At 46.3% G+C, this 26,061-nt stretch overlaps 1 protein-coding gene across 1 annotated transcript in view; it reads right to left on the bottom strand.

Annotated features, from left to right (window-relative positions):
- COG7 (component of oligomeric golgi complex 7) overlaps positions 1-26,061 on the bottom strand; it is a 66,475-nt gene that overhangs the window by 12,166 nt on the left and 28,248 nt on the right. The window contains exons 7-13 of the mRNA XM_050773825.1: positions 24,653-24,851; positions 18,621-18,748; positions 16,882-17,036; positions 13,249-13,365; positions 10,097-10,162; positions 6,051-6,237; positions 3,668-3,808 (exon numbers count right to left, since the gene is read on the bottom strand). Of these exons, the coding sequence (XP_050629782.1) occupies positions 3,668-3,808; positions 6,051-6,237; positions 10,097-10,162; positions 13,249-13,365; positions 16,882-17,036; positions 18,621-18,748; positions 24,653-24,851 (993 nt within the window). The remainder of the gene's footprint in view (positions 1-3,667; positions 3,809-6,050; positions 6,238-10,096; positions 10,163-13,248; positions 13,366-16,881; positions 17,037-18,620; positions 18,749-24,652; positions 24,852-26,061) is intronic.

Here is a 26,061-nt window from a genome sequence, read left to right as displayed (position 1 = left end):
TTTTTAGAGTCCTATTTCAGATGAGGGGGTATGTACGAAACAGGATGGCTAGGAGCAGATCATGGTTGGAGCAGGTGATGAGTATATGGAGTTCCTTATACTCTTCTCCCTACTGTGTATGTGTGAAAAGGTTTCTAAAAACAGACAATCAGACTTACCCTGGGGAGGGTTTTGAATGAGGAGAGATAAAACCAAAACAAAGTTTGTGAAGGTAAATACAGCAGCTCTGCAGAAAATTGGGGTGGGGGGCAGATGGCAAGCTCATAAACAGAGATGATGAGAACCCCCTGTGGAAACAGGTAGGGGACACAGAGAAAAGGAAAGGACAGCAATCCTTGGTGGTTCGTTGGCAAAGGGGTGCAGCAGGGAGCTGAGATGCTGACAGGCTGGGAAGCAGAGTGTAGGGAGAAGCAATTGCTTCCAGGAGACCAAGAGCAGGTACCGATGTGCAGGGCGAAGACAAGCAATGCCGCCATCCATCCCAGGAACTGCAGCCTGGAGGCCCCAGGAAAGGCCTCAGAGAGGAGGCAGGAGGAGCCTGTTCAAAACATGAACAGGCGGAGGAGAGAAGGAAAGAACAGCCAGAGTGGGAAAGAAGTTTGGAAGAAGGGCAAGACAGAGTGGTTTGAAATAGGGGGTGCTTAAAAAGCAGCAGAGGGCTGGGTGCGGTGGCTCATGCCTGTAATCCCAACACTTTGAGAGGCTGAGGCGGGCAGATCACTTGAAGCCAGGAGTTTGAGACCAGCCTGGCCAACATGGTGAAACCCCATCTCTACTAAAAATACAAAAATTAGCCGGGTGTGGTGACGCTCGCCTGTAGTCCCAGATACTCGGGAGGCTGAGGCATGAGAAGTGTTTGAACCCAGGAGGCGGAGGTTGCAGTGAGTAGAGATCACACCACTGCACTCCAGCCTGGGCAACAGAGTGAGACTTTGTCTCGAAAAAAACAAAGGTGGGGGGAGGGAAAGCAGCAGAGAATGTCACTTGAGGGCAATAGGGAAATGCTGCAGGTCATTTTTTAATTGTTCAAAATTTATTTAAAGCATCCTTCAAATGAGCTTTTCTATCCATCTGTCACCAGGTAAAATAGGTAAACTTCAATAATCTATTTTGAAATCAAATAAAGCGTTGGTTTGTAGTTTTGGAATATAAAAGGGCAATAGAATTTACCAGCAAATGCTGAAAACAAACATTTGATGACCAGGGTTTAATTTTCAAATCCTTAAGGCCGGAGTGTTTGCCTTGGTATTGTGTGCTGGCGCTCTCGGAGCGCTCCTCCTAATCTCCAAAGCCACCTGCGCCCATTCCCAAGGGCCCGGGGTGCTGCGGTGAAGCCGGAACGAAAAGGTAGGAGCAAGCACCCAGGAACTCCATCATAATGAACTCTGGAATGCAGAAGTAGGGGGAAAAGGACGGGGGAAGCACCAGCCGTGTTTAAATGTAGAACTAAACCGGGAAGCACTGAGGTTTCAGAACAGAAAGTCAGTACCGTCAGCTTTGACAAAATAAAAATAATACAAACAACCCAATCTGGAGGCCGGGGAGGGGACAGGAGAGAGACAAGGAAAGCTAATCCCCTCGTCTTTCAGTGGATCATATGTATCAGTATCTGTCCGCAACGGAAACAGGATTAACAAAAAGCAATGGCAACTCCAATCTCTTCATAGTTTTCATAATCTTTTTTTCATAACCTTGGAGAGAGCTTCTGGGAAATGAGTATCTTTTGTGGAGAAGAAAAAAAAATCTCGACCAGGCTTGGTGGCTCATGCCTGTAATCCCAGTACTTTGGGAGTCCGAAGTGGGTGGATCACTTGAGGTCAGGAGTTCAAGACCAGCCTGGGCAACCTGGCGAAACCCCATCTCTACCAAAAAGTACAAAAATTAGCCCGGAGTGGTGGCAGGTGCCTGTACTCCCAGCTACTCGGGAGGCTGAGGCAGGAGGATCGCTTGAACCCAGGAGGCAGAGGTTATAGTGAGCCAAGATCATGCCACTGCACTCCAGCCCGGGTGACAGAGTGAGACTCAGTCTTGGAAAAAAAAAAAAAGGAAAAAAAAGAAAAGAAAAATGTCTCAAGTTCAATAATTCCTTTCGTTTCATTTAGTGTCTCTTTTTTTCTGGTTAAATTCAAATAAAATTATATTGTGCATATCTTGTTTTTCTTAAAAACAGCACTATAGTATAATTCCATTTCTTCCTATAGATCTGTCTGCTGATGGCCACTCAGCCTTTAACATGTATAGGCATGCAGAGAGAGATGTCTGGGTTGCTGGACATCAAATTGCTGACACTGATTATTTCTCGATGGTGGGATCTTGAAGGTATTTATTAGATTTTTTTTTTTTCTTGTATTGCTTGAGTTTCTAAAAATAAATACCTATACAATTTTTATTTTAAAAAAATCAAGTCAGTCATTCTTCCTAAAAAATGAGAATCACAGAAAGGAAGAAAACTACCACTTATTATACATCTACTCTGTAGCCAGTGCAATACTAAATTCTATCAATATACAAAATCTTACTTAATCCTCACCAATCTATATGAGAATTACTGTATCCCCATTACACAGATGAGGAAACGGAGGCTCAGAGAGGAAGGAATAACTCAGCCACGTGATGGCACCCGCCTCATTTCTGCTACATCTCTCCTCCACTTTATATCCCCTTCTGCCCTACTAATACAAAATCTGATTGAAATAGATCTCATGGCATTATGCACAGAAAAATCATAAAGAGTGAAAATCACAAACTTCAAGGGTGGAAGGAACCTCATGATCATGTCGTTTAACTGAGTCCTTTTAAAGCGGATGGGAATCCTGACTCCCAGTGAGGGGGTGAGGCCTGACTGAGACCATGCAGGAGCCCTGGAATCCCAGCCTTGCAGGCTTTCTAGACGGTGGCAGAAAGCAGAGCACGTTTGATATTGCCAGATGAGTTCTTGTCATTTTGTAAAAAGATCTCTTGGTTATTAAAGGCCCATAACTGGAATCCAAATGACCTTGAAGGGTCAGTAAGATACATTAACCAGGGGACTGTCCTGCCCAGTAATCCAAAAGGAAAGTAACAAGATCTGGAGCAAGGGAAAGAAAATAGAATTAATAGGCAATGCCTTGAAAAATAATTTGGGCAACCAGAAAAGAGAAGAGGGTGTAAGGAAAGGAAGGTGAGTCGATTGTAGAAACAGCCAAACAGAAAAGGTATCAAGGAAAGAAAGGAACAGAGCCCTCCAAAGCCCCCTCAAAAACACAAGATCCATTCTGATAAGGCACTCCCCTGAGTAAAGTTCCAGAACCAATTCTCCAGAAATGTTTCGCGTGGTGTGAAAATAATTCAATCTCAAAAGACAATTAGCTCTTCTGACCTGGTCTAACCTACGAAGGGGCACATAATCTCTCTTACTTCTCCACTGCTCCAAATGGGGAAAGTTAATCAAGCAATTTTAATAATCCTGAGAACCGTCTGTGAATAAAGTATCAGAGTAACTACAATAAAGATAAGAAATTCATGTTAAGCAATGAGGTGAAATTGGAAAGTGGCTCTTTCCGGCTTGGGAGAGTTAAAGCGGGATCTTCCCAAAGCTCTTGGAACAGAGAGGGTTAAGCCCACACTCAATATGCTTGAGTTGGAGGCAGGACCCGGGGGAAATTGATGCGGTCAGTGCGAAACTCACGTCCATCTTGGAAATGAGCAAGAGCTGTTGTTTGATGCGCAGGAACACGGAATCGAAAGCCAGCTGATGGGCCTGCTGGTTAAGCCGAGTCAGTGCTGCTCGAGGTGCAGCCAGCAGGTTGTGGTTGCTTGACCCTTTTTCCTAAGACAAGAAAATGCAAAAAGCAGTTGTTAGGCCCGAAACCCAACCCAAGTATTAGCTAGTTAACCATTTTGAAAACTCACAGGAGAATTGGGGGTTCTATGCAATAGTGGTTCCCCAAACCCGGCTGTGCCCCAGGCCCCCCTGTGGAACATGCTGAATTACAGATTCCCAAGCTCCACCCTAGAACTACTGCATCAGAGTTCACTGGGGTTGAAGCCCAGGAATCTGTATTTTAAATTCACTTTCCCAGGTGATTCTGATGCATTTGGGCTAACATGAGCTCACAGACTCTCTAGTTTAGGAAAAGTTCACCTGTGACCATCCCTCAGGGATACAGGAGGTAGGAAAGAGGGAGGAAACAAGATTAGAAGCTTCACATATAAATCAGAGTGATGTACAGAGCCCTAATTCCCGGGGAGGTCAGGTCAAATACACTTGGCTGAAAGCCAGAGTATGTACAACCTCCATGAGTCCCAAGGAATTCCAAATAGCCTGAGAAAATACAGAGATGGAAAGTGTAACCTTAGTTTTGCTATTATAAATGAACCGATTACAACAGACATAAATCAGATTAGCAATAAAGATAAACAGAGTTGTTTTAACCTAATCACAGAAGCATGGATGAATGAGTTTACAGAATTGCTTTAAGAAGTGTTTGTCAAGCTCAATGCAGCCAGTTGATGGGTCAAGGTGCAAAGAGATGGGGAGGCCCTGGGAGAACAGCACTGAAGCCTCACACATGTCCAGGCCCCCTGTGCAGTTCATTCCAGAGCTCTAGGCCCTGGATAATTTTCTACTGCATCTGGCCGGGCAGGGTGGCTCACACCTGTAATCCCAGCACTTTGGCAGGCTGAGACGGGCAGATCACCTGAGGTCAGGAGTTCGAGGCCAGCCTGGCCAATATAGTGAAACCCTGTCTCTACTAAAAATACAAAAATTAGCTAGGTGTGGTGGCGCACGCCTATAATCCCAGCTACTCAGGAGGCTGAGGCAGGAGAATTGCTTGAAGCTGGGAGGCGGAGGTTGCAGTGATCCAAGATCGTGCCACTGCACTCCAGCCTAGGCGACACAGTGAGACTCCATCGCAAAAAAAATTTTTTTTCTACTGCATCTGGTGCTCCAGGAACAGCAATGTCTCCTCTGTCTATCACCAAGAGTGAAGTTAAAGCCAGACCAGTGAGGAGGGGGACAGTTCTGCAAAGGATGCCCATGGTCTTCTTATAACCCTGGAGGCCACTCCCGGGCAGTTGTGTGACCCATTCCATTTGTTAGGAAGTTTTCCTGTCCCTGGACCCCAAGGGGCCCAAAGCTCAAAGTCAAGGGCAGCTTTATGGCAGGCAAACTAAGAGTTTAAAGAAAAACACCAGGAGGGAACACCAATCCCCAAGTCCTCATGGTCCCATGTGGAAGAACTTGTACTTGGGTAGACTCCTGGTGACTCTGCAGGCTGGCTCCTCCCTTGGGAAAGAGGAGTGACTTCTCTTGCTCCTCCTGGTATCCTGGGTTGGGGTCCTCTATTACAGGTCTGCCTGCCTGCAAGCAGTACACATCTGGTTCCCTCTCAGGAGGCTGACCCTGAACAGGGCCTGGGGCTATCCAGCTCTGCCTGACCGGCTGACAAGTTTCATTCTGGAGTGAATTACAGCAAGTCCCCCTAGCCACAGATCTAAATCCACATTCTCTTTTTTCCTTTTTTTTGAGATGGAGTCTCACTCTGTCACCCATGCTGGAGTGTAGTGGCACCATATTAGCTCACTGTAACCTGTGCCTCCCTGGTTCAAGTGATTCTCCCACCACTGCCTCCCAAGTAGCTGGGATTACAGGCGCATGCCACCACACCTGGCTAATTTTTGTATTTTTCGTAGAGACTGGGTTTCACCACGTTGGCCAGACTGGCCTCAAACTCCTGACCTCAGGTGATCCAGCCACCTCGGCCTCCCAAAGTGCTGGGATTACAGGTGTGAGCCACTGCATCCGGCCTAAAGCCACACTCTCTAACCTGGCTTTTATCAGTAATAAAGATGCATCTCTTCTAACTTCTACATCTGTATCACAATGGGTTTCAAGTTTAATATATTAGCTCCTTAAAATCCCAACATAAATGAGACAGAGAAGTAGTAGCAGGGTACATCACAGCCCAGGGCCACACACAGGGCCCGCCTGTATCCTGGAAAGGGAGAGGGTGAGTGAAGAGAGGAAGCCTTTCATTTGCAAGAATGCCATCCATTTGGTCTCATACCTTGAGGGTATAAAGTATTTCCATTAAACTGGCATATTCAGCAGGGTTATCTTTCTGGAGGTAATTATATTCTTGCCATGGGTTCTTGGCAGAGCTCTTCTTGTCTGTCAGGATGCTCTCCTGAAAACCAGCCAGGCTCCGGGGGCTGCAGGAATCAGATAGATACTTCCCAGCGGTGGACAAAATCCTGTAATGAAAGGAATGACCATTATGCCCTGAGCTATATGCATGGAACTTTCTTCTTGGAGCAGTCAGGTTGCCCTTACTAAATTCTAAGATATCCTCATGAGACAGACTGAACTAAGGTCCAGTTTATAAGGCAATGAAAGGATGCCCTTCATCATTGAGGAGTGAGCTGGACCTCAGGTGCACAATAAAAAACCCAGTGTTTTTATTCCTGCTTAACACTCACAGTGCCAGAACATGCCATCTCCCTAATATGACCAACAGCCTACATAGGGGCAGCTCTCAGTTTGGTCTGGAACACTGTGCACCTTCTGTGGAGACTTTTCTTGCTATATGAGCATCAGGGTGTAGAACAGTCAAATGCCAGGGTGGGCCACCAGCACCACCATCAGAGAGACCGCCGGGCAGGATAGCAGCTGGCTGGCTCCTGGAGAACAGTGACAGCAGCTCGTTGCACACCTCTTTACCCAAGGGATCCGCCTGTCCTACATGCCGAGCTTGCGTGGTGTTTGTGTTCGGTGGCACAGGGAGGTTTATTTTTGTGGTTTAGGTGTTACAGAGAGATCTATTGAGGCTGGCACTTTCCAAACTCTTTGAGAAAGACAAACGCCTAGAGGAGGTTCCATATGATAATCCACCCCTTGTACTGCTGGGGAAGTGGAATCTTAACCTCCACCCTGTTTTCCTGAGCCCAACTTTACCACCCATCCTACCTGTCTAAATATGTACAGAATTACATGAACATGTATAACTAGGAGAACCACATTAAGACATATCCCAAATGTGGCTAATTCCCTGCCTTCTCCTTTACTGTAATTTCTTATGAAAACATTGCTTTGGACATACCAGTTTTTAGGATGCACTCACTATTTCAAAAACAGATCCTTGAGTTGGTCAAGAAATGCCTGTACTTGCAAATAAATCCCAGCGATAGGATCTTCCTCAGGAGCCACTGCTGACATAAGCAGCTACCTGCCTCTGCCATTAGGTCAAGTTAATTCTTCCTGTTGCTTGAGCCAACCAGTAACTTTGGTTGGGTCTCTTATCTGTCAAATTGTGGCCTGTCTCTGCCATTGCTTTACTTCTAATCTTCACTAGTTCTTGCCTGGATCGCAGCAGGCTTCCAACTAACTGGTTTCCCTTCCTCTAGTCCTCGAAGTTCTACTTAATCTGTCCTCCTAAGGGTCAGCAGAATGATCTTCCCAGAAGGCAAATCTGATTTTGGCTTTTTCCCAAAGATAGTGCATCACAGGGGCATTAGAAAGGCCTGGCAGAGGAGAGGCCTTAGGGACCCCGGGAGGTTTCAGCCCTCTGCCCCATCAACCAATGGCAGAACTCCCAAAGGGCTCTTGCTTCTGTTCTGCATTTAACACATGCTGTCTCATTTCCCTCCAACTGGATGGTGAGGACAAAACCTGGAGTGTTCTTCATCTGTGAATTACTAGCACTAGCATGGCGCCTGGTATGTGGCAGGAGCTCCACAACTGTTGAAGGACGGGTGACCCAGGCTTTGGTGACCAGGTCTTCAGGGGACAGTGCAATGAGACAGTCAGGTTTTGGAAATCTAGTATAAATTTACAAGTTCCATGGCTGAGAAGTGGGCAATAACTTGTCATAGCTGAGGGAACCAATGGAATTGTAACGCTCCCTCCTCTGTGCACATTGCGTTCTCTTGGCACAGCAATCAGCATATTGGCACATGCTGGATGCTCCCATTAATCTCTAAGCTCTTTGAGGACAAGGATTGAGTCTAATTATCTGATATCCCCAAGACCTAGCTTAGAGCCCAGGGAAGCTGTGGCCCAGTGGGAAGGGAGGTAGGAGTAAGTAAAGTGGGAGACAGAGGTGAGTGGGGCAAGAGATAGGGGTGAGTGGGGTGGGAGGTAGGTGGCGAGTGGGGTGGGAGGTAGATGGCGAGTGGGACGGGAGGTAGGGGCCGAGTGGGGCAGGAGGTAGGGGCCGAGTGGGCGGAAGGTAGGGGGCGAGTGGGGCGGGAGGTAGGGGCCGAGTGGGGCGGGAGGTAGGGGGCGAGTGGGGCGGGAGGTAGGGGGTGAGTGAGGCAGAAGGTAGAGGCAAGTGGGGTAGGAGGTGGGGCAGGAGGCAGGGGCAAATTGCTGAGGAAGGTCTGTGCTCTTCGTTGGCCATTTCTTCTCACAATTCTTTGTTTTCCGTCATTTCTGAGACCACCAGCTGTCTTTAGTCCAAGACTTTTTGTGATGGTTCTCCTTATGGGGAAAGGCTCACAGCAGGATAGAGTGGGAGCAGCTGCTGCTGTTCCTAACTCGCTCCTGAATGCCCAGCACAGAAATTGTGTGACTTTCAGGAGTGAATAAAACTGAAGTGCCACAGGCATACAATGGAGTATGTGTAAATAATGTAAATGAAGTAAATGGTAATTCCTAGGACACAGATTTTCCTCAATCTCTTAATGAAGTCAAGTATTACATTCCGAAGAGTAAGGAGAGACTGGTTAGGAGCATGAATGGGGACACAATAGGTAAAAGATGGGCCTCTCTCGGCTGCATTTTGCAGCCCAGAGAGGCTGAAAGCCTGGCTGAGCTTCAAGTCAGGAACAGCCTGGGTGTATCCAAGGGAGTTCCTGAAGGAGATGATGTCATCCTGGAAGCACTAAGCCTGGAAAGGGACAGTCACCATCTGTGTTCCTGGCTGAAAGGCTGCACAGTGTGTGTGGCAGGCGCCTGTAAAGCTTATCTTATCTCCCCATCAATCTCACCTGCAGCACCTAGACTCCTACCAAGGACCACTCCCCACCAACAGGCGGGTGGCAGAGGCAACAGGTCAGAACGCACTGGGCTGCTCCAGTGACAAGACTGACATTGGCCACCCAGCTCTTATGATCACTTATTTGCAGAAAGGAATCATTTTGTGATTTACGGGCTGAGTAAAGCAAGGCCGAGCTGAAATCTCATCTGAGAGATTTCTCTCATCCTGGGCAGCTTGGGCGAGATATAGGGAGATTGCTGTGGCTCCTCTGTATTTTCCCAGGGCCCACTACTTACTTTTGGAACAGTGGTGCTTTCATTTCACCTTGTACCACTGCTAAAAATTCCATCACCCAGAGATTACTTTAGGGCAATAAAGAATCACCCAAGGAGGTTAAGGAATTGCTGCTGGTCCCTCAAACAACTATATCAAACAGACTTCTTCCCCTTTACTCCTAAGGAATAGAAGGCATCAGCCATACCAAGGGAATCGAGAGATTTCATTGAAAGGAAGAAAGAAAGAAATGTGGGAAGCCAGAGCCCCTTGAAGGGAAAAACTGTCTGAAGGAGGTCACCTCAGGGCAATATAAAAGCCCTGGCAGGTATGAGATGAGAGGAAGAGAGTAGAACAAGCTTTTCCAGGGCAGACCCCAGAGACTCCCCTTCGACAAACAGCCCTTCGGCAGCACGAATTTGACTGCAGGACCCAGAAGGCAGACTGCCTAAGTTCACCCCGATCCTGAAGGCTGGCCCAAGGGACTTCACCACCACTTGTCACACCGTTTCTATATGGAAATTTATTTTCAGTCCCAACAGCTAATTTATAAACATGCAGTCGGAACCCGGCCCATTCCTAATTTGGAGACAAGATGTACTGTTTCCTCATTTAGGCTGAAACCAACATATCAAACCAAAATTACGTGACCCCTGCCAAATAGGAGAAAGCCTTGCCCTTTTTAGGTGCTCAGTAAAGTTTAATGATGACAATTATGACACGCTGTATCTAGGTACAGACAGCCCTCCAGCCCTGTGGCCTTCAGATCTGCCATATGCTGTCCTTGCTGTACTGTGTACTAGACCAAGCTCGTGCTGATCAGGAACCCCAGGGTCTAGAGGACAATGACTCCTCTCTCCTACCTGTTGGCTAGCTGTTGCTCGAAGTCCCCACAATGCCGCAAAAGCTCTCCACAGGTGGCTATTATCCTAAACAAAACAAAAAGCACTTCAAGTTCAAGTATCTGGAATGCCGACCTTTACAGGACAAACATTGTCTTATTCATAAAAATCCTAACTATTTGCTCCTTTGGGTAGTTCTCGTTCTGGGAAAGCTGTTAAACATTTGCTGGTCTGAAATGTTTCATTCATTAGTCATTAATGTAAAAAGAAAATGCTGGTCCCTTCCAATAACCTCCACTGTCAATGGCATCTCTGCTACGAAAGCACAATTCTATCCATGGGCCCCTCAAATAATTTTACATTTCCAAAATACTCAGCTTTGTCCTTGAGAAAAACAGGGCAGAGATACTTCACATCTAAAATTTATTATTTACTTATTTTTGCAACTGAGTCTCGCTCTGTCACCCAGGCTGGAGTGCAATGGCGTGATCTCGGCTCACCGCAACCTCTGCCTCCCAGGTTCAAGCGATTCTCCTGCCTCAGCCTCCCAAGTAGCTGTGATTATAGGCACTCGCCACCACGCCTGGCTAATTTTTGTATTTTTAATAGACACGGGGTTTCACTATGTTGGCCAGGCTGGTCTCAAACTCCCGACTTTAAGTGATCCGCCTGCCTTGGCCTCCCAAAATGCTGGGATTATAGGAGTGAGTCACCACACCCTGCCTGTATCTAAAATAAAAAATTTTTTTAAATGTATTACTTAATATTTGTTAGACGCCTGTTAGTTGCCAGACACAGAAAATGTTTTGGTACTAGAAGTATCTTTCCCTGATGATATGAAAGGCAGATGATGATGAATCCATTTGTTTCTCAGAGATAAGCCCAAATGCATCATATCCGTATTGAATGATCCTTTAATTTTCAAGTTATTTTATGCCAAGCCTCAAACTCCCAGCTGCTGAGTCCTTCAACACCAAACTTATAATGTCAGGACAAATCCAAGGATTAAAAACATCTTAAGTCTAGTTAACTTTTAACTTTCTCTAAAACTGCCCATCATCACCAGGGTATCTAGGCATTCCATCATAAGAAAAGTTTATGAGAAAGTAAAATATGCCACTTCCCTTAAGTGCAACAGAACAAACTTGTGCATAATATTTTCCAGAATACCAAACCACCACGGGTGATAAGGGATACAGTTAGCATCTAGAACATTAAATTTTTTTTAATTTTATTTTAAGTTCCGGGATACATGTGTAGGATGTGTATGATTGTTACATAGGTAACTGTGTGTCATCATGGTTTGCTGCACCTATCAACCCATAGAACATTAAATTTCATCAAAATAAAATCCAGAACAGAGCCTGTGAGGTGAGGTAATAATCTAAAATAGTCCTGAGTGGTCCTAGATCTACCCAAAAGCCTTGGGTGGGTCTGGGTCTGCTCTGACACAGGCCACCGCATTGAGAACTACATGTGTCAGGGCAAGGGTCAGGTAAGACATGAAAGTGGGTGAAGTGCGCCAGGTGAACGGCCATTTCTCTCTTGGGAAAATATATCCAGGAGGAATGGTTTTAAGAAAAAGAAACGTCCAGATTGCTTTTTTTTTGAGATGAGGTCTTGCCCTGTCCCCCAGGCTGAAGTGCAATGGTGCAATCTTGGCTCACTGCAACCTCCACCTCCTAGGTTCAAGCAATTCTCCTGCCTCAGGCTCCCAAGTAGCTGGGATTACAAGCATGGGCCACCATGCCCAGCTGATTTTTCTATTTTTAGTAGAGACAGGGTTTCACCATGTTGGTCAGGCTGGTCTTGAACTCCTGACCTCAGATGATCCACCTGCCTCGACCTCCCAAAGTGCTGGGATTACAGGTGTGAGCCACCGTGCCCAGCCTGCTTTTCATCTGTTGTATGGTGCTTCTCTTCTCTCCCAAGTGGTCTGAGAGCCTAATTGTATCGCTGTTAGCCTACTTGGGAGAGGAGAGAAGCACCGCACAACAGGGAACCCGTGCCATTCCTCAGGGACCCCTGCTGCCAGCCCCAGTGGCTATGACAATGCAGGCCCAGTGTTGCCTGAGCGTCTCATTTTTTAGGTGACATTAGAAATCCGGATCATGTTAAATCTAGCTTTTCAATATTGGCAACAAATCCACTTGTTAAAAACTGCAATGATCAAACATGTCCATAGGTCAAACCTGGCCATAGGCCAACAGTCCATGCTCTCCAGCTGGACATGTCAAGGACCAAATTTTCTCAGGCAACTGCTGATGGAACCTCCATCAAGCCTCAGGGCCTGGGGCAAAATAGGGTGTCTACCTAGTGGCCCATAGGCCACACAGGCTATTCCAGAATCTGGCCATCAACAAACACTTGAGAGGGTCACCTCAATTCCTTCTTTCACTGAACCCTTTTTTTTTTTTTTTTTTTTTTTTTGAGCCAGGGTTTCACCCTGTCACCCAGGCTGGAGTGCAGCAGCAGGATCTCGGCTCACTGTAACCTCTGCCTCCCAGGTTCAAGCAATTCCCCTGCCTCAGCCTCCCGAGCAGCTGTGATTACAGGCATGCGCCACCACACCCGGTTAATTTTTGTATTTTTAGTAGAGACGGGGTTTCACCATGTTGGCCAGGCTGGTCTCGAACTACTGACCTCAAGTGATCTGCCTGCCTCAGCCTCCCAAAGTGCTGGGATGAAAAGCATGAGCCACCAAGCCCAGCCCTTTCACTGAACTCTTAAATGGCCTTTTCCAGGCCAAATAGCATTGCCTGGAACCATTTACTACCATGTACCATGGTTCTCAGATCCAGAAACAGGATCCAAACACCTGTGCATTTTCTAGTACATAAGCCCTACGTTATTTTAGGTCTATAAAAACTATAGGCTAAGGGGGGGTAAAAAATCTCACATCAAATATAAAAAATTTAAGTCATTAAAGGAGATGAGGCATTTGAACTTTAAAAAATATCTTAAGAGCTGGAGGGGTCTTTTTGTTGGTTAGTTTGGGTTGGGTTTTTATTTATTGGTTTGTGTTTAGAGTCTGGAGTATTTGCTTTTTAAAAAGGCAGTGAAAGAAAAAAAAATGAACCCCTTCCAAACACGTTTGTCATTTCTATATACTGCACATGCATGTTTATCCTGACTCCATTAGCAGCAAGCTGGAATTACCGCCCCCGGGTTACCTAATGGAGTTCTGAAAAGCCGTCCAATCTTCCTGGAAGAGGGAGTCGGGAGGAATGTCGTCCAGTTTGCACTTCTTTCGTACGGACTGGAGAGTGCTGGTGAAATCAGACACATACCTGCCGGGAAAGGGAAGAAAATGGTAGGGAGGTCACCATCGATTCCCCAGCTCTAAAGAGACCTGGAATTCTACAGCTCTGGACCAACTGCTAATGGCCTTGAGAGCATCTTTAGAGGCTCCCACCGAGGAGGGAAACTGCTTGTAAACCTCTGACCACAAAAAGGTCTTCTCTATGTGGCAAGACTGTCTTCACCACCTGGTTGAGCAGTTTCTAAGAGAGATGCCCAAGAGGAGAAGGAAGGAATAATCGTGAAGTTGACTCCAGAGAGCAACCACGTGAGAGATGATGCTGATAAATCCCCCCTCATCCAGATAAGTACATTTCTGGGAAAGCAGGTTTGAAGAACTATTTAAACATCACAGTCCCAAGGTAATAACTGACTGTGACCTGGGATAACGTAAGGAAGGTCATGACATCCAAGGTACCTCTGCATCATTCTCATCCTCTAAATGTAAATACCCGTGGCACAGAGATTAAAGTTTCACGGCTGGCAAGGGTCTGACTTTAATGGGACAGAAGCATGAAAGTGGATTCAAAGCCAGGAGATCCTCCCTCACAGGCTGCGCTGTTTGCTCTCACTGTACACACCTACTTTTCCCTCATAGCGTCTAAAACACTGTAGTTAAACAGCTTGTTTAGACAGGGCGTGGTGGCTCACACCTGTAATCTCAGCACTTTGGGAGGCTGAGGAGGGAGGATCACTTGAGCTCAAGGAGTTTAAGACCTGCCTGGGCAATACAGTGAGAACCCATCTCCAAAAAAAAAAAAAAATTAGGCGGGTGTGGTAGCTCATGCCTGTAATCATAGCAGTTAGGGAGGCCAAGGTGGGAGGACCACTTGTGCCTAGGAGTTCAAGACCACACTGGCTGACATGGCAAAACTTTGTCTCTACAAAGAATACAAAAATTAGCTGGGCATGGTGGCATGTGCCTGTAGTCCAAGCTACTTGGGAGGCTGAGGTGGAAAGATGGCTTGAGCCTAGGAGGTCAAGGCTGCAGTGGGCCATGAGCACACCACTGCACTCCAGCCTGGGTGGCAGAGCAAGACCTTGTTTCCAGATAAAGAAATAGCCTGTGTGATGCTTATTGCTGCTGCTAGACTTTAAGCTCCGGGAGAACAGAGTGTGTGCCCCATACTTATACCCCCATGTCCTCTGAAAGCTAAGAAACCTGGGACATTTGCATGCATCACAAGAGGCCTTGCTGCTTGCCCCTCCCAAACCGAAGCTCTAAATGAGGAAAGTGAAATGTGAGGACCCAGGGCACAGTCCCGAAAGGTCAGTCCATGCAGTGGAGACATAGGCCACCAAGTGGAAGAAACGGCTTTCAGGCGGAAAGCTACAAAACACAGAGTCCCACTGACAACACCTTCCCCTTGCATCAACAGAGGTGAAAGCTTCCTAGGGTTGTAAGTCCCAGGAGGGAGAGGGGCTGGCCTCAAGGACAAACCGACAGGGGAATGTTAAGGAACATGATTGTGCTTTAGCCATGGGAGGTTAAACAACCGTGTCACCACCCCCGAAACTATGGCAAACATCCATGTGCTCTGCAGAAAGAGCAGGCGCACCCTGCAGGAGGAGTTGTGTTTAGCCACTATTCTCAGGTATGGCTATAAGCAAATGCTTTCTCCAGTTCATTATCTGTCGATCCAGAATTCTAAATGGGTTTTCCATGAAATCTCAGAGGAAAGCGTCGCTTTCATCACATCATCTTTGTCCTCAAACCCTCCAGCTGTTTCTCACAATACACATTTCCAGCTGTCAACCACATCAGAGTCACTGTGTTAGGGGCTTTAATGGTATGTTTTTGGTTAATATTCACAGTCTCCTTGGAAAGGAGATATTGTCATCATCAGTTTACTCAGAGAGGAGCACTATCATCTCCAAGGTCCCCACTAGTAAGTGTCCAGAGCTCCTGTGCCCATCACAGTCTTAATACCCCTCCTTCTTGAACCACCAGTTGGCCGCTATACTCTATGCTTCATCCTAGTTTGAGTTAGGCCAACCTACTCCTGCCTTCCCTGCAGGCCCTGTCCTCCTTGCCCCTGCCTCCCTTAATGCCCTTCCCCAAACCCTCCTCACTACTGAACAATGTGCCATTTGAACCCTGCTCAAGTTAGCTTCAACCTGATTTCCCTAATTTTATAAGCATCAGCTATTTTGGTAACTTCAAAATCTTCCCTTTTAGAGAAGATGGCCGGGGTTTGCCAGGTATACTTTTGCACAGTTTGAATGCTTAATATGGAAATGTATTATTTTTATTTATTTTTTATTTTTTGAGACTGAGTTTCGTTCTTGTTGCACAGGCTGGAGTGCAATGGCGCAGTCTTGGCTCACTGCAAGCTCTGCCTCCTGGATTTAAGCGATTTTTATGTCTCAGCTTCCTAAGTAGCTGGGATTACAGGCATCCACCACCATGCCTAGCTAATTTTTACATTTTTAGTAGAGATGAGTTTCGCCACATTGACCAGGCTGGATTCGAACTCCTGACCTCAAGTGATCCACCCGCCTCAGCCTCCTGAAGTGCTGGGATTACAAGTGTGAGCCACTGCACCCAGTCTGATGTTTCTTTTTCTGTAGGAACACATCCGGGCTCATCTAGCCACACCAGATGATGTGGTCCTATAGAAATGTCTACGAGGGGCCGGGCGCGGTGGCTCACGCCTGTAATCCCAGCACTTTGGGAGGCCGAGACGGGCGGATCACGAGGTCAGGAGATCGAGACCATCCTGGCTAACACGGTGAAACCCCGTCTCTACTAAAAAATACAAAAAACTAGCCGGGCGAGGTGGCGGGCGCCTGTAGTCCCAGCTACTCGGGAGGCTGAGGCAGGAGAATGGCGTGAACCCGGGAGGCGGAGCTTGCAGTGAGCTGAGATCCGGCCACCGCACTCCAGCCTGGGTGACAGAGCGAGACTCCGTCTCAAAAAAAAAAAAAAAAAAAAAGAAATGTCTACGAGGAACTACTTTTGAGACGCTGGATGCCCGATGGCAATGCCAGAGACCTCTGGGTCCAAGGAGCCTCCACAGTTCACAGAGGCATGCTCGGTATTTCTGGAACAATCAGAGACAGGGCTTCACCTTGTTGGCCAGGCTGGTCTCGAACTCCTAAGCTTAAGCAATCCACCTGTCTTGGCCTCCCAAAGTACTGGGATTACAGGCGTGACTCACCGCACCAGGTCATAGATCCTTTTTCTTGCTCAAATAAACTTTGTTAAATTTAACTTGTCTAAGGTTTCTTTTTTTTTCTTCACATACTTTAACTGCTGCACAAGTTTTCCTCATATGAATATGTCACATCTTATGTAGCCTTCCCTAATGGGTAGACATTTACGTTGTTTCAAATGTTCCACCATTACAAAAAATGCCACTGTGAATATCCTTAACAACATCCTCTTGGGCTCAGGTGCAAGTGTTTCCCAGGGTTCAGAGAACGAATACAGAACACGTGCATTTTTAACTGGGACAGACAGTGCTCCAATGTGGCCCGTCTGGTCCCCAGTCCCCCAGCCTTACTTGGCAAAGAGGGATTTCAGGGCTGACAGCAGGCCGCAGGTCCCCAGGCCATTGGTGAATCTGACGCATCTGTCAACGGCTGCAGACGCCAGACCAAACAGCTTGTTCACAGAGTGGCTCAGCTCCTGCACACAGTCAATCACTTCCCCATGCTCCTGGTGAGGAAATACAGACAAACAAAAGCTATGTCAGGCTTTAGAACAGACGTTGAGATAGGGGAAGACCTCTAAGCCCTCTCATCTGTAGTAAAATCACTTAATAACGATGTCAAAAATATAGTCCCAACCTTTGAACGCTCCTCTAGAACCTGAATCAAGGGAGAACAGTCTAAGTCATCAGTGGGATCATGGAAATTCACTCCTAGCAGAAAAGCACCATCAAATGTCTGTCTACTTCATCCTAATGTTTTTCATTGCTTTCCTCTTTTTCTGTGATTATTAAGATGATATCTCTCCCTCTGGCTCTCGAGATTCAAATCAGAAGCTCCGTATCAGAAGCTCCAAAGAATGTAGCAAAAGGGGGCTGGGTGCGGTGGCTCAAGCCTGTAATCCCAGTACTTTGGATGGCAGAGGTGGGCAGATTATTTGAGCCCAGGAGTTTGAGACCAGCCTGGGCAACATGGCGAAAACCCATCTCTACAAAAAATTAGCCTGGCGTGGTGACGTGCACCTGTAGTCCCAGCTACTGGGAAGCTGAGGTGGGAGGATCGCTTGAGCCTGGGGGATCAAGGTTGCAGTGAGCTGTGACTGTGCCACTGCACATCAACCTGGGCACCACTGGACTCCAACCTGGGTGACAGAGCAAGACCCTCTCAAAAAAATAAATATAAATAAATAAATAAATAAGGCAAAAGGAAAATGCTTCCTTCCTTCAGGGGCAAGTATGGCACTGAAGTGCAACAGACTTTCTAGGCATATCCCCAGAAAACGAGAAAATCGTAAGAGGCAGTAGATTTGAACTACTATAAGATCAATTCTGAAATGTCAATGCACCTCTCGCTAGACAACCTTATGACTTGAAAACAGAATAATATTTGAAATGGAAATGGCCTCAGTTCCACCCTTCATGCCCACATAGTGAACCTGCCCCTGCAACATTGCCCAGGAGTGCTAAGCTCCTGTGCCCATTTGCATGTCTTCCTTAAACAAAAGACAGCCTTAATAAGAAATTACTAAACCAGGGAGGTAATCAACTTATCCCCAAAAGATTTAAGCCTCTCATTTTCTTTAAACCTTCACTGGGGATTTTAAATAGAAAACTAGGGCCCGGTAGGTTGTCACACGCCTGTAATTCCAGTAGTTTGGAAGCCCCAGGTGGGTGGATTGCTTGAGCCCAGGAGTTTGAGACCAGCCTGGGCAACATGGCAAAACCTGTCTCTATAAAACATACACAAAAATGAGCCAGGCGTGATGGTACATGCCTGGAGTCTCAGCTACTCAGGAGGCTGAGGCAGGAGGATCACTTGAGCCCAGGAGGTCGAGGCTGCAATGAGCTGTTATCGCACTACTACATTCCAGCCTGGGTGACAGATGGAGACCCTGTTTCAATCCATCAATCAACAGAAAATTGGTAACAAATATACGGACTCGTTTTACATTGGGATTACAAGAGCCCACGAGTGCTTAAATCCCGTATTTCAGCACCCCCTATCCCAACTCCCCAGCCCTCTCCCAGACGTGGCCGAGAGCCTGGCTAACAGAATGCTTCCTCAGTGGCCCCAGGACACACTGCGACTTTACCAAAGGCACAGCGCTCATCTGGATGAGGAGGTTGCTCTCTTCCATGTTGCCATACTTCAGCTGGTAGGGTTTGTATGGATCATACACGGCATCCACCAGCTCCGTGACTTTTACCAGATTGTGTTCATCTTTAGAGAATCAGAAATGTAAAACGATCATGAACAAAGAAACTGAAATTAACTATGGGAAAGCAACAATCAAGAGGCGCTCTATTAGAACTTTCCCCACTTGATCTCCACAGGGGAATACATTTTGTTAAGCAGCTTTTATCATTCATGGAAGCTTCTCCTACAATCAGTTCAGCAAATATCTGGATAAATTTGGGCTTTGCATGTGGTTTGCCTAAAGCACTATTAAAGACACCAGCCCCCTGAATCTCATGGCCCATCACGGATAAGAATCCCTTCAAAAGATAACCCTCATTGGCTGGGCGCGGTGGCTCATGCCTGTAATCCCAACACTTTGGGAGGCCAAGGTGGGCAGATCAACTGAGGTCAGAAGTTCGAGACCAGCCTGACCAACATGGAGAACCCGAAACCCTGTCTCTACTAAAAATACAAAATTAGCCGGGCATGGTGGCACATGCCTGTAATCCCAGCTACTCAGGAGGCTGAGGAAGGAGAATCGGTTGAACCTGGGAGGCGGAGGTTGTGGTGAGCCGAGATCACGCCATTGCACTCCAGCCTGGGCAATAAGAGCGAGACTCCGTCTCCAAAAGAAAAAAAAAAAAAAACATAACCTTCGTCAAGGTCAGGTTCAAGAATTGCCAGAGGCCGGGCACGGTGGCTCATGCTTGTAATCCCAGCACTTTGGAAAGCCGAGGCAGGTGGATCACCTGAAGTCAGGAGTTTGAGACCAACCTACTCATTATGGTGAAACCCCATCTCTACTAAAAATACAAAAATTAGCCGAGCATGGTGGCGGGCACCTGTAATTCCAGCTACTCGGGAGGCTGAGGCAGGAGAATCGCTTGAACCCAGGAGGCGGAGGTTGTAGTGAGCCAAGATCGTGTCACTGCACTCCAGCCTGGGCGACAAAGTAAGACTCCATCTCATAAAAAAAAAAAAAAAAAAAAAAAAAAAAAAAAGAATTGCCACAGAAAAAAGGCAATACAGGAAGAACAAATTCCATGCCACATATTCCTAGGACTTCACAGAAACAGGATACTCCCACTGCCGGGGCATGGTGGCTCACGCGTGTAATCCCAGCACTTTGGGAGGCCGAGGTGAGCGGATTACTTGAGGTCAGGAGTTTGAGACCAGCCCTGGCCAATATTGTGAAACCCGTCTCTACTAAAAATACAAAAAAAAAAAATTTAGCTGGGCATAGTAGCACGCACCTGGGGTCCCAGCTACCTGGGAGGCTGAGGCAAGAGAATAGCTTGAACCCGGGAAGCAGAGATTACACCACTGCACTCCAGCCTGGGCGACAGAGCGAGACTCTGTCTCAAAACAAAAACAAAAAACAAAAGGATACCCCATAGCCCAGGCATTCCAAAAATTCCTACGTTCAACCACATAAAAATGTAAAACACGCCGTATCAAAATGTAAATGTGCATATTCTATAACACAGTAATTCAGTTCCTGAAAATCATCTCAAAGAAATCAACAAATACACAGAGATAGAAGGATGTTCATGGAAACATGGCTCAGAATCAGAAAGCTTTGGACACAGTCTCAACAGGGGATTAGTAAAAGTAATCGCCTACTTACTGGTGTCCTCACCTCCTTCTGGTCCCCTCCTCCAGATAGTTTTATTATTACTTCTACAGCCTCATCCTCCTTCCCTCTTCCTCTAGCTCCTAGCCTTCTCTCAGTTCCTAAAAGCTTCCTTCTGCTCACATGCTGATCCTCTGTCTGGAAGGACCGGCTTCATCCCTTCCCCTCTTCATCTAGTTAACTCCTACTTCTCCTTCAATACTCACTCAGCTAAAGTCTGCTGGTCTTGATTTCTGGCACCAATTTTACAAGGTTTTGTAGAGATTAGGTAAAGTAATGTGGGTCTAATGTGGTAATAATCAAATCTGCACATGTATAGAATCCAAAGTGTTATTTCCTTTTTTCTTTTCTTTTTTCTTCGAGATAGGGTCTCACTCAGTTCCCCAGACTAAGGTGCAGTGGTCCAACCACAGGTCACCACTGCCTTGGCCTCCCAGACTCAAGAGACCTCCCCACCCCAGCCTCCTGAGTAGCTAGTACTACAGGTGCGTGCCACTACACCTGGCTAAATTTTTTTGTTTTTTGTAGAGATGTGGTCTCACTATGTTGCCAGGGCTCATCTTGAACTCCTGGACTCAAATGATTCCCCCACCTTGGCCTCCCAAAGTGCTGAGATTACAGGTGCAAGCCCCCATGCCTGACCCAAAATGCTGTTTCTGAATGGTGGGTTGAGAATGGTTTTTTTTTCCGTCCTTGTATTTTCTAGATTTTTCTATAATGATAAAGTCAATCTAAATTTTTAAAATTTACTCTACATTGCATAATCTTTTATATTTTGAATTGTATTAGGTACCTGTATTAATTATTAAAATAATAGAGAAAATGTTAAAGGTAAAACTAAAAGTTAGGCAATATATTTACAACATATTTGATAACCAATGGTAAAACTTCCTGACTATATAAGGATCTTTCAGGTATATGCACCAAATTTGTAACAGTGGTTAAAGTGGGATTATAGGAGAGTTATTTTGTGTCACAGATTTCTATATCATTAATTCTTATAATACATACTTTTGTCGTTTTTTATAATATAGTTAATAATATATTATTTTAAATAAATTGCTCTTACAAATTAACCAGAAATCAGTTAAACTCCCAAACAGAATAACAGGCTAAAGAATAAGCAATTCAAAAGAGAAAAGATACTTTTTATAACGTAACTTTCAAACTTGCTAATAACCAAAGTGAAAAACTAAAATGATATATCAGTAATTGTCTAAGAACCTGCCAATGACAGGAGAAAAAAAGAGTCTAGTGCTGGTGAGGGCATGGGAACACAGGCACCTTTGTTCACTACTGATAGATACAAAAATAGGTCTAAAGAACGAAACGTGCCGGGATGCTGGGGCAGGAGAATGGCGTAAACCCAGGAGGTGGAGGCTGTAGTGAGCGGAGATCGCACCACTGCACTCCAGCCTGGGCAAGAGAGCGAGACTCCATCTCAAAAAAAAAAAAAAAAAAAATCTTCAAATTTTTCATTTCTGAGCAACTGCAAATTTAAACTTATCCTAAGGAATAATCAGAGCTAGGCTCAAAAACTAATGTATAAAACAGTTCATAATAGTTTTATATATCATAGTGATTAAAAAATGGTAGTAAATTGGCCAGGTGTGGTAGCTCACACCTGTAATCCCAGCACTTTGAGAGGCCAGCAGGAGAATCGCTTGAGTCTAGGAGTTTGAGACCAGCCTGAGCAAAATAAGGAGACCCTGTCTCTACAAAAAATTTTTAAAAATGAGTCAGCCGGCCGGGCGCGGTGGCTCAAGCCTGTAATCCCAGCACTTTGGGAGGCCGAGACGGGCGGATCACGAGGTCAGGAGATCGAGACCATCCTGGCTAACACGGTGAAACCCCGTCTCTACTAAAAAATACAAAAAACTAGCCGGGCGAGGTGGCGGGCGCCTGTAGTCCCAGCTACTCGGGAGGCTGAGGCAGGAGAATGGCGTAAACCCGGGAGGCAGAGCTTGCAGTGAGCCGAGATCCGGCCACTGCACTCCAGCCTGGGCGACAGAGCGAGACTCCGTCTCAAAAAAAAAAAAAAAAAAAAAGAGTCAGCCTTGGTGGCATGTGCCTGTGGTCCCAACTACTCAGGGGGCTGAGTTCAGAGAATCACTTGAGCCCAGAAGGTTCAAGGCTACAGTGAGCTGTGATAGTGTCACTGCACTCTAACCTGGGCAAGAGAGCAAGACCTTGTCTCAAAAAAACAACAAAAACAACAAAACTATGTCTTAGGAAAACATTTAATGACATAAGAAAAATGCTCATTATATTATTTTGAGCATTTCAAAAAATGAAAATATAAGACTGTCTACAACCAATATTTTAAGATATTTTGTATATATTATATAACATATTATTACATGTAAATACATAGAAGCATATGTTAAATATATATTATGTATTTATTATATTTATATGGTAGACATTAAGTATATTAATATTTGTGAACAATGTGTATTTATATTTGTATTACTGGAAGCAAATAATGTTGTTGGTGGCTCTGACTGATGAGTTTATGGATTGTTCTTGCTCTCTTTTTATTTTTATTTTTGTGTGTTTCCAAAGAATTTTAAAGTTAAAAGAAAAACCAAAACTCTTTTGGAAAACCTCAGGGAGAATCATTAGTAATCTAGGTCAGGTGTGGTGGCTCATGCCTGTAATCCCAGCACTTTGGGAGGCCAAGATGGGCGGATCACTTGAGGTAAGGTGTTTGAGACCAGCCTGGCCAACATGGTGAAACCCTGTCTCTACTAAAAATACAAAAAAATTAGCTAGATGTAGTAGTGTGTGCCTGTAATCCCAGCTACTTGGAAGGCTGAGGCAGGAGAATTGCTTGAACCTGGGAGGCGGAGGTTGCAGTGAGCCAAGATCACACCACTGCACTCCAGCCTGGGCGACAAAGCAAGTCTCTGTCTCAAAAAAAAAAAAGAAAAAAAAAAAGAAAAGAAATCTAAAGTCCCAGCCGGGCATGGTGGCTCACACCTGCTCTAATCCCAGCACTTCAGGAGGCTGAGGCGGGTCGATCACCTGAGGTCACGAGTTCGAGACCAGCCTGGACAACATGGCTAAACCCCATCTCTACTAAAAAATACAAAAATGAACTGGGTGTGGTGGCACACACCTGTAATCCCAACTACTCAGGAGGCTGAGGCAGGAGAATTGCTTGAACCCAGGAGGTGGAGATTGTAGTGAGTGGAGATCGCGCCACTGCACTCCAGCCTGGGCGAGACTGAGACTCGTCCCATGGCTGACTAGCAAAGCACTTCTAGATCTGTCTCAAGAGTGGTTCTCTTCCCCACTACATCCATCCCCAGGGGAAGGATACGGCCGTTCCTTGCTCCACCTTCGTCCCACTGTGCTGCGGTAACTCGCCTTAGCCCAGCTCTCTCAATTCTCTTTAGCCACTTCCACAAAGGCATCACGGTCCCTTGGAAGCTTCCCCATCCACCGGGCCTTTCCCATAACTAAGGCCTGACCTGTGAGCGTGCCAAAAACACCGATGAGTCATCAGGAATCCGAACAATAAACACACTCCCTGGAATGTACGATGCAATTATACACAAATGTAATTAAAGAGAGTAACTATTAAATAAACCAAGTCAGTGACACACAGCCGCCAACAGCAGAACAAGGCCTTCCTGAAGCGATTTCCTGATTTGACAGCAACATACGTCACAGGATCTGTGTTCTTTAAAAATTTATGAAGCTTTTAACAGAGATGGGAAAGAGCTTGGAGCACGTCACACACCAGGCGCTGTTTACCCAAATGGGAGTAAGGGGTCCTCTGCTCTCAGTTGGCCACCGGGGAAAGCCCATTTTCTCTACAACCACCTGTACTCCTAACAGCTCCCCTGCCCTAGGACACTTGCTGTTGCTCCTACAAAAAGCCCCTGTAGCCTATTTGTTCTCTAAAACTGACTTTTGAGGGTGAACTGTCTGAGGCTTCGTGATGACTTTGAGGGATGAGCACACTTGCCTCCTGGTGTAATCTGCTGCCAACTCTTTGCCATAACGTCTACCTGCCTCACTGTGATGCCTCTTTTATATCCCAAGCCCCCGCAGAGGTGTCCATCACATCCCCGGAGCATGTAAGGCACCCAGGCAGCACTGGAGCCAGGCAAATATATTAAACAACTATTTCCCTGATGGCAATGTTTTCGTGGAAAAGCCCTCCACATCTGCTGAGAAGGAAAACACCGATCCCTTCCACTTCTGTAAAATCAGTCATCTGAAAAGGCAAACATCCAGGCCCCAGACGCTTCAGAAAGAGCGAGTAAAGACAAGCTGCAGAACTGGCAGGAAGGAATATTTACGTAGGTGGGGGAGCAGTGCCATCTCCAAGCCCTTGGCGAAGTGGGCAGTGGCGTCGTAGAACTCCAGCAGCCTGGTGAGCTCCTGCTCGGGCCCTGCCCTCTCCACACCGTTGCTGAGGCAGGAGGGCAGCGAGGGCATGAGGGCCCCCAGGGTCTGAATCAGCAGCACCATTACCACCTCGTGGGGCTTCTGGAAAACCTGCAGTGAGAGAGAGGTGTACCTGCCTTAGCACATGGAGCCAAGTAGGAGCCCACCTTTTTTTAAAAACTTTTCTGAGATGCCAGGCACGGTGTCTCATGCCTGTAATCTCAGCACCTTGGGAGGCCAAGGCAGGTGGATCACTTGAGGCCAGGAGTTCAAGACCAGTTTGGCCAACATGGCGAGACTGAACCCAGGAGGCGGAGCTTGCAGTGAGCCGAGATCGCGCCACTGCACTCCAGCCTGGGCAACAGCGTGAGACTCCGTCTCAAAAAAAAAAAAAAAAGCTGGGTGTGATGGCACATGCCTGTAATCCCACCTATTCGAGAGGCAGGGGCAGGAGAATCACTTGAACCCGGGAGGTGCAGGTTGCAGTGAGCCAAGATTGCACCACTGCATTCTAGCCTGGGTGACAGAGCGAGACTCTGTCTCAAAAAAAATAAAAATAAATCAAAATTAAAAATTAAAAACCTTTTTAAGACAGGGTCTTACTCTGCCACCCAGGCTGAAGTGCAGTGGCATAATCATAGCTCACTACAGTCTTTAACTCCCAGGCTCAAGTGATCTTCCCACCTTAGCCTCCCAAGTAGCTGATACTACAGGCACACTACCACACCTGGCTAATTTTTTTATTTTATTTTATTTTTTGTAGAGACAGGGTCTCACTATGTTGCCCAGGCTGGTCTCAAACTCCTAGCCTCAAGCTATCCTCCTTCCTCAACTTCCCAACGTGTTGGGATTACAGGTGTGAGCCACAGCACCTTTTAAAGAAGTATAACTTTTAAAGAAGCTGTCTCCTGGGTCATCTCAAAAGGATCTCCCCGATCGATGAAAAGAGGTCTAGTTTAGAGCTATAATCCCAAAGTTTTTCTCATGGCAAATGTGAACATGCTCAGAAAGTAAAGTAAACCGGCAATACTTGGAACTTGCAACTTGCCCAGAACAACTGGCGAGTTCATGTCTATCAGCGGCCCCAAGTGTCTAGCTATTTTCAAATCTAACGAACGCATTCATGTAGCATTTTTCTGATGGTCACCAAAAACTAACTAGAGAGACAACTATGGGCCAGGTGTGGGGGCTCATGCCTGTAATCCCAGCACTTTGGGAGGCCTAGGTGGGTGGCTCACTTGAGGTCATGAGTTGGAGACCAGCCTGACCAACGTGGTGAAACTGCGTCTCTACTAAAAATACAAAAAAATTAGCTGGGCGC

Source organism: Macaca thibetana, chromosome 20 (genome assembly GCF_024542745.1).
Source record: "Macaca thibetana thibetana isolate TM-01 chromosome 20, ASM2454274v1, whole genome shotgun sequence".
NCBI lineage: Eukaryota > Metazoa > Chordata > Mammalia > Primates > Cercopithecidae > Macaca > Macaca thibetana.
The sequence above is the reverse complement of the archived record's forward strand: the minus strand, read 5'-3'. Positions and strand labels throughout refer to the sequence as shown.